Source organism: Pinus tabuliformis, chromosome 3_1, assembly GCF_031772625.1.
Source record: "Pinus tabuliformis cultivar Carrire ecotype Pingquan chromosome 3_1, CPIR1, whole genome shotgun sequence".
In the NCBI taxonomy this organism is placed as follows: domain Eukaryota; kingdom Viridiplantae; phylum Streptophyta; class Pinopsida; order Pinales; family Pinaceae; genus Pinus; species Pinus tabuliformis.
In genome coordinates, this window is record NC_142301.1 from 872416817 (window position 1) to 872425737 (window position 8921).

The 8921-nt window shown below is 37.6% G+C and overlaps 1 protein-coding gene across 1 annotated transcript; it reads right to left on the minus strand.

Moving 5' to 3' along the window:
- Positions 1-391: 391 nt before the first annotated feature.
- Positions 392-2035, minus strand: LOC149190351 (chalcone synthase-like). Its single transcript, XM_089412125.1, has 2 exons — positions 1732-2035; positions 392-1623 (listed from the first exon to the last, which is right to left on the minus strand). Exons 1-2 carry the CDS (start codon positions 1922-1924, stop codon positions 629-631), a joined length of 1188 nt encoding a protein of 395 aa, XP_089268251.1. The 5' UTR covers positions 1925-2035; the 3' UTR covers positions 392-628.
- Between the last annotated feature and the right edge of the window lie 6886 nt (positions 2036-8921).

The window sequence follows — 8921 nt, forward strand, 5'->3', positions numbered from 1 at the left end:
AAATAGGCCGTGCCCAGTTTTTTCCTTTGGCCCGCGCCCAGTTTTTTCTTTGCCCCATCTTCGCTTCTCGCGGAATCACATGTTATATATAAAAAACATTTTTAATGCAATTTTTTGCTGGATCAAAAAATAACAAATAGAAAATTTAACCATTATAAAATTTTAAAATATTTAAAATCTGAATGACCAAATCGGGTAGAAGTTTGAATGAACATATTTAGAATTGCTTTGGCCAATAAAGGATCACCGTATATACAAACGTTCATGCCAACTGGTATATGAAACTATAAATTTTGAAACAGCGTGCATGATATGAGATATGGTACTCTTGAAAATCAGAGTTTTTGTGATTCTCGGTATGAAAACTACTAATTCAAATTCCAGTCACCGGTGAACCGAACAAGAGTGTTGTTATTATGAGAAGCTTGGAAAATCAACCACTTTATGAGAGCTTGTTAAAAAAATTACAGAAGGCATTTCATATAATGTAAAGGAACATGGATCGTATAATTTAAGATTGGTGATAATCAATAACTTGTGTTTCTATCTGCTTCTGGCGAATTTGCACACTAACACACATTTAGCGTAGCGAACAGCACGATTTATTTGCTAGGCGATCGCTGTTCAATTACTGAACGGGGACACTCTTTAGTACGACTGTTTCAACAGTGAGGCCGGGTCCGAATCCAAACAGAACTCCCACATCCAATCCCTCTCCGGTTGTCGAACACCCATTCTGCAGAGAGGACTTCCTCATCTCGTCCAAGATGAAGAGCACGCACGCGCTCGACATGTTTCCGTATTCGCTCAGTACTTGCCTCGTTGCTCTCAGTTTCTTGGGATCCAGATTCAACTTTGCCTCCACCTGATCCAGAATGGCAGGGCCTCCTGGGTGGGCGATCCAGAATAATTGGTTCCAGTCGGAGATTCCGAACTGCTGGAAGGCCTCCACCAGACTCTTTTCGATGTTCTTGGAGATGAGGCCTGGAACGTCCTTGAGAAGGTGGAAGGTGAGGCCTACTTCTCTCAAGTGCCCGTCGATTGCTCCGTCGCTGTCGGGAAGAATTGTCTGTGCAGTCCACATCAGCTCGAAGCACGGCTTCTCCACCTCAGGAACGGGATCGGCTCCGACGATGAGGGCGGCCGCACCGTCGCCAAAGAGAGCTTGGCCGACCATACTGTCGAGGTGGGTGTCGGAGGGGCCACGGAAGGTAACAGCTGTTATTTCACTGCAGACGACCAGAACCCGAGCTCCCCGATTGTTCTCCGCCAGATCTTTAGCGACGCGGAGAACGGTGCCTCCGGCGAAGCAACCCTGTTGGTACATCATGACTCTCTTCACGCTAGGGCGGAGGCCAAGAAGCTTCGTCAGCTGATAATCGGCGCCGGGCATGTCCACGCCACTGGTAGTGCAGAAAACGACATGAGTGATCTTGGACTTGGGCTGACCCCACTCCTTGATGGCCTTGGCTGCGGCTTCTTTCCCAAGCCTGGGCACCTCCACCACAACCATGTCCTGCCGTGCGTCCAGCGAGGGCGCCATGTACTCACAGACTTTGGGATTCTCCTTCAGGATTTCCTCTGTCAAATACATGTATCTCGTCTTTATTGCGGACTTGTCGCCTGCAACACATGGGATGTCATCAAACGAATTTGAGCATCCATATAAAACACAGTTCTGGTCAATGTCATCGCATATAATCAAAAGCAAGAATTACATGCGGAACTTACACATTCGCTTGAATTTCTCCTTGAGTTCTGTCATATGCTCGCTGTCGGTGATTTTGAAGTAGTAATCGGGATAGCTGCTCTGGTCGACCGCATTGGGAGGAGTGGCAGTACCAATAGCGAGGATGGTGGCTGGGCCATCTGCCCTCTGAGCCTTCCTGAATGCCTCCAAATCCTTCATCATTCCTGCAGCCATAATGTTGTTCTGGCACTTGTTACTCACCACTAGGCGCCCACGCAGCGCAGCACAAAACCGATTGCCTGAACTGCAGTGGGAAGTGGAGCGTGCAGGTTGAGGGAATCTACGTTGCCCTCTGTATTTATATAAGTGAGGGAGGTGGACTTGGTGGTGGCGAAGTTTAGACGGCACGCACCGGGCAGGTGCTACCGGAGTTTCAAACGTGTGAATAGGAAGCCTAACGATCGTCCAAGACTGACAGGTTGCTCCTGCCAACAACTATTCAAGGGCTGTGAAAGGTAAGGCGCCTCCACGGTGGCCTTGGGTATGCACAAAACAGACGTGAAGACGGCTGCTGTGATATGGATTAAAAGCAGAGTGACGGAGATTTGGAGGCAACCACGCAGGACCCACGATTTTCACATTTAGTTTTATCGTGGCATTATTATTAGTCTATGGTCTAGTTGTAAAATTTTATTATAATAAAACAAGTATATAAACAGGTAGGACATGATTTTTTTTCTTGTAACTGATATACATGAATAATTATAGGTAGAATATGGGGATATGAGAAACAATATCTGTAGATAGAATTTGGTTTTATGTGTTTTTCGTTGAGGTACAATGATAATACATTCTTGACATAAGTATTTGAGGAAAAAGCATAACATAAACACACTGTTATAATCATTGATAATGAAAAGAATGTAGAACATAACATAAAACAAGATTACATATCAGTAGCACATTCACTCTCCAATTGTACTGTATATTAATATTATTTATTATATGGTGTTTTATTTAATTGTAAGGAAGGACTGTTTCGAAGGCCCCATATATAAATATAAATATTAAATCTGGTTACTTAATAAAAGTATTTTAATAATTTTTTTTTCTCCAAAATATTATTTAATATATTTTATTATAACAAGATTACATATCAGTAGCACATTCACTCTCCAATTGTATTGTATATTAATATTATTTATTATATGGTGTTTTATTTAATTGTAAGGAAGGACTATTTCGAAGGCCCCATATATAAATATAAATATTAAATTTGGTTACTTAATAAAAGTATTTTAATAATTTTTTTCCAAAATATTATTTAATATATTTTATTATAATAATAAATTTTAAGGAAAACAAAATATATAAATATAAAGCAGAAATATTAAATTCTAATAATTACAGTTAGTCAGTTAGTCTTATATATATATATATATTTTTTATTGTGAAACGAATTGTTGTATCATTAATAATGTATAAAAAATTAATTTTCAAATATATTGTATTTTTTTCCTTAAAATAATATTTATAAAAAAATAATTTAATATTATAATTATACTTATAAAAATATAAATATATTATATATTTTTTTCAAACTATATATAATAATGTCTATTAATCATAAATTGATTTTTTAGTTTCACAAAAAGTTAACATCAATTTTATAATTATATAACCAATAAATGCATATCAAAACCAATAATAATAATAAAAGGAACAACCCGATTACATTTTTTCGATAGCATAACTAGTAGTAACCTGTGACTTATTCAAATTAAAATGCTTCATGGCAAGATAAGATAATGAGTAATTCAAAATATCATATGACCAATAAAATAGGTATAATTAGGTTTATTATGTAGCAAATTCACATAATTTCTGCTCTATAATGCATAACATTAAAATAAGAGAATTGCATAATTTAATTTAATGTATATTTCTGGAAGTGATTAGGTAATTAGATTTTGAATTTTCATAATTATAATTTTTTAATAAAAACAATATATTCATTTGTTAGGTCAAATTAACACTGGTTGGTTCGAAACGCGTCGACAAAAAATTGGTTATGTGATTTTGCCGAAGAGTTTCTGAACAATGTTATGGATCACAGAAGTCTAAATTCCTTAATTAAATTGTAAATAATAAATATAGTTCTTAATATATTAAAATTAAAATCATATTAAAAGTTTATTAGAATTCTAATTATATTTAATTTCTGTGATAAAATGAATCTTAAATTATTAGAAATATATATATATATTCTTAAATTTTATATATATATATATATATATATATATAATATTTTTATTTTTAATTATATTTATTAAATTTCCGTATATTTATTACACCTGTCAAGTTCTTGTTCAAGTTTTGTATGAATAGAATTGTCATTATGTTATTTATCACTCTCAGATATATAGGTAGTTCTGGGTACTGTTTTAGAGGTTGTCCTAGAAAAGTGGCTCAGATTTCGCGACGACACCTTATGAATTAGCAATTTTGGGCTATAACCACAGGGAAGGAAGCTTGCGTGTGTGGTTGGAGGGCTATAACCACACTCTTTCTTTGTCATGCATGCAGTTGTGGGCCTAGGTTAATGAAAAATCTATCCAACTCAGGGTTTGGTCACCTAGGGTGGTTCTTTTTCCCCTGAGTATGGTGCAAGCCTTCAGGGATGTCTGTAGTTTTCAGTTGTTGACCCCACTTCAATAATTGAAGCTTGGAGGTTGGGTCATGTCATATTAATTCCTCGGCTCATATTTACCCTCGCAAGCCAGTGAAATTGGGTAAATGTGGGAGGGGTTGGTTACATAAGAAGACATTTTTTAGAACAACATCTATGCAAGGATAATAATTTTTTCTATCTATTTTGACCAAGAATCTCTACCTTTGTTATGAATATCATTTTTATTTTGCTATTCCATACCATAAATATTGTTGACACCTAATCCGAAACGGATGGGTGAACTGGACAGTCATCAGGAAGATGAACTGATCCGTTGTATTTATGTATATAAATATGAGTTAGCTAATGAATAATAATATCATAGTTCTTTCTTCCGCTCATTCTGGAGTTATCCTGGCCTGACATGGTATCAGAGCTCAGGTCCCAGTCCCTAAAATAGCTGTAACTCCTGCCTCTGCCCTGACATTCTCTGCGCATCCGTGCCTCTGTCCTGACATTCTCTGTCCTGACATTCTCTGCCCTGACATTATCTGCGCATCCGTTTTGATTTCCCTGAGCGTTCTCCTTCTGCATAGCCGCAGGGAAATGAAGGTGGACTCTGGACGGTCGTTCATACTAACGGGTGCTCCTTTGCATGAATGCTGAGACTTTGTTTGGGCGGTACGTCCTACCCCGCCACAAAAACGACGGAAAGAGCCTGCACGGAAAGCCGACTTGTCGCAGAAACTTGTTTGGTATCATCGTTTGGTAAGAAAGCCTCCCTCGACTTGTCACAGAAACTTGTGGGAACTTTCTTATTCTTCAAGGTCATTGTTCTATACTTAATCTGGATTTCTCGACTTACTTTGTCTCCCAATCAATGTGAAAGGCTCCATTTACAAGCAAAATCTCCTTGACTAAACTTGTAATTTGGTTGCATTAAATTAGTATCTCAGACTATCATAGAGAACTCGTTTTCCTTCTTTGGTGCTCCCTTATTCTGTATCTGTGGCGGAAACATTGTATGGAGTTGGCAAAGGAACTATGAATGGGCGTAATCGACACACCGTATATTCGTTTGATCCCCAGTCCGCAGTTTTATGTGATGGTATTCGTTTGATCCCCAGTCCGCAGTTTTATCTTTGCAATTGATACGTTGAAAATATAGCCAAGTCCTTTGTCTATATTTGCTATGAAATTCCCATGCCTGCCTGATGCATTCCCGTCTGCGGATGTATGGATGATGCATCTCATCTTTGTATTTGGCTTGACTGCTATATGTATTATGTACAGAGAAAAGGGGTCAATGATAGACGGTGTTCATTTTCATATGTAATTGGATAAATTATGTACAAAAAAAGAAGATCGCTTGGCATTCGGTTGGTCTTTAGAGGAAACTTAGTACAGGGTTGATTGTAATTTTGAGTGCATGCAATCTCAAAGATCAATTTCCATTTGAGGTAACATCTGCACTATTGTCATTTGATAAAACAGCATGTTGGCTGAGATTTCAAATGTGAGCCTCCGCTATTTGCTTGAAAATTTTGGCATCTCCGACTTCTTTCTTATACATTAGCTTGCCACATTGCTCTTTTTTGGGTTTTGTGAAATGCTAGTGGGCTGCGGATTTCTTTAGGTTGGGTGTTCGAATTCCAGCAGTTTGCATAATATATTGATATATATTGAACTGATATATCCCTTGCGCATTTTTTTCAAATTGATTCTCAACCACTCAGATTCCTGAAGTGCAGAAGACGGTAACATCCATATTGAAGTGATAAATTGATATGTATTAAAGTGATATATTGAAGTGATCTCTTGAAAGTTTTTGTTCAAAAACATAGTAGTATTGCAGAGATATAAGAAATGCTGATGCTTCTATTAACCGTTAGAAGAAAATAAAATGCATAAGGCTGTGGCATAAGGATTTTTTATCAGCAGAAGTTCTTTTTATCAGCAAAATTATTTTTCTATCAGCATAAATAATTTTTGTTACAGTATGCATTCAAAAGAAAGAGGAAGATACTTCAGAGGCAGGGGGGGCAGACACCCTCAAGAAGAAAAGGCAGACTTATATTGCATTCGCTGCAAACGAAATGGATCACATGATGCTTCTACATGCAAGCTATCATGGGAAAAGATTGAGCAGAGAAGAAATCAGCAGAAAGGTAAAACTGATGACACAGACAAAGGTAAAGCACCTGAATCCGCTCACCATATTGAGGCACAATGTAACATTGGAGTAAATGAAGATTTGTTTAATGCTTCACTTGCTTCTTCGAAAAATGACTGGTTGCTTGATTTAGGAGCAACCTGTCATATGACTCATAGGAAAGATTTTTTTGAAGATTTCACTGACAATGTTGATGGAGCAGTATACTTTGCAGATCAATCAAAAATCAAGCCATCAGGGCTTGGCACAATCAGGCTTAAACTGCCTGGTCTTCCAGACTTTCTTCTGGATCATGTTCTATATCTCCCACAGCTCAAGAGAAACTTGCTGTCCCTGGTCCACATCCGCCAGCAAGGTCACTCCATTCATATGTTTGATGGAAAGCTTGAGGTAAGAAAGGCATCTGACCATTCACTTGTCATGAGAGGTATAGAAGAAGAAAGACTTCTTAAACTGCAAGGAACCTCTGCTCATGCACAATATTTCTCATATATTTCTCATCATGAAGAAGGTACACTTCCATCAAGTTTATTATGGCATGCTAGATTTGGACATTTAAACTATGATAGTCTCCGCTTGTTGAAGAAAAATGGTGTTGCTGGTTTGCCTACAATTCCTAGAAAACATAAGCAATGTGATGCTTTCATTCTAGGAAAGCATAGCAAACAGTCTTTTCATGATTCACATTCAAGAGCACACAGGAAGCTTGAACTCATTCATTCAGATTTATGTGGTCCAATGCCTGTTCCTTCTGCAAATGGAAATAAATATATCATGACATTTATTGATGATTACACCAGAATGTGTTGGGTTTATTTTTTGAAGAACAAATCTGATGCTTTTCAAACATTCAAGAATTTTCATAAGTGGATTGAAAATTATGCACAATCTCATATTGGGTCTATTCGCACTGATAATGGAAAAGAATATACATCAAATGAATTTGAAAACTATCTTCACCAACATGGGATCAAACATCAAACAAATGTGCCTTATAATCCTCAACAGAATGGTGTAGCTGAAAGAATGAACAAAACAATTTTGAATATGGTACGATCCATGCTTTTCTTCAAAAATGTAAAGACAATGTTTTGGGCTGATCCTGTTCTATGTGCTGCATATATAAAGAATAGATGTCCATCTAGTGCTATAAGAAACAAAACTCCTTATGAATTGTGGTATGGACATGTCCCTTCGGTAAAACATCTCAGGATCTTTGGTTCCACCTGTTATGCTTTAATACCAAAGGTACATAGAAACAAACTTGGTGCTAGAAGTCGTAAGTGTATCTTCCTGGGGTATTCAAACACATCTAAAGCATACCGCCTCTATGATGAAGTAAATAAAAAGTTTGTTTTATCTAAAGATGTCATTTTTCTTGAATCATCCAAATCTGACAGTGTTGTTGAGCGGCAACTTGATCGCTTGGATAGATTCACAAAACCGAAATCATTTCAAGAGTTTGATAATCAGATTCCACATCTTGAAGGGGGGATTCCTATACTAGATCAACATGTGGAATCTTCTTCTGAAGAACAATCTCCCCTGCATGACACTCCAACAACAGATGATGCTTTAAGTGATGTAATTGATAGAATTGGGAGACTCAATCTTGATTCAGACCCAACTCAATCAACAGAGCAGCCTGGACCATCTCAGAAAGGTCCTCCAAAGTGGTTGACAAAGACACTTGAAAGTGTTCATCCTGATGAAATTGGAAAAACAGGAACCAGAAATACAAACCGACAAGATGGAGGTGATGTAGATAACTCTAATTCACCTGTTGATTTGGATGTTACTTATGATTGTGAATTGAACTTGTCTACAGATTTTGAACCAACTTCCTTCAAAGAAGCTGCTTCTCATGATGAATGGAAAGAAGCGATGCAGAACGAGTATGATGCCCTCATAAAGAATGGCACTTGGAAGCTGGTTGATCCTCCATTTGGAACCAAACCAATTGGCTGCAAGTGGGTCTACAAGAACAAGTACAAAGATGATGGCTCACTTGACAAGCACAAAGCTAGGCTTGTGGCAAAAGGTTTTGCACAGAAGGAAGGGGTCGATTATGAGGAAACTTTTGCCCCCACAGCAAAATGGGCAACCATCTGGACACTCTTTGCACTAGCTGCTCAGAACGGTTGGAAAGTCCCTCAAATGGATGTAAAAACTGCATTCTTGAATGGAGATCTAAAAGAGAATGTTTTTATGTCCCAGCCTGAAGGATTTGCTGTGAAAGGACATGAACACAAAGTATGCAAACTTGTGAAGTCCTTGTATGGCCTCAAACAAGCACCACGAGCCTGGTATGAAAAACTAACTGAGCATCTTCTAAAACTCAACTTCAATCATTTTGATCTTGATGATGCAACTTTATTTGTCAAGAA

What these genes read in the sequence shown, in the direction of transcription:
- LOC149190351 (XM_089412125.1), bottom strand. Translation starts at nt 1,924, where the DNA reads ATGGCTGCAGGAATGATGAAGGATTTGGAGGCATTCAGGAAGGCTCAG. An exon ending in GGAGAAATTCAAGCGAATGT is followed by an intron (nt 1,624 to 1,731) that starts GTAAGTTCCGCA and finishes CATGTGTTGCAG; the next exon opens with GCGACAAGTCCGCAATAAAG.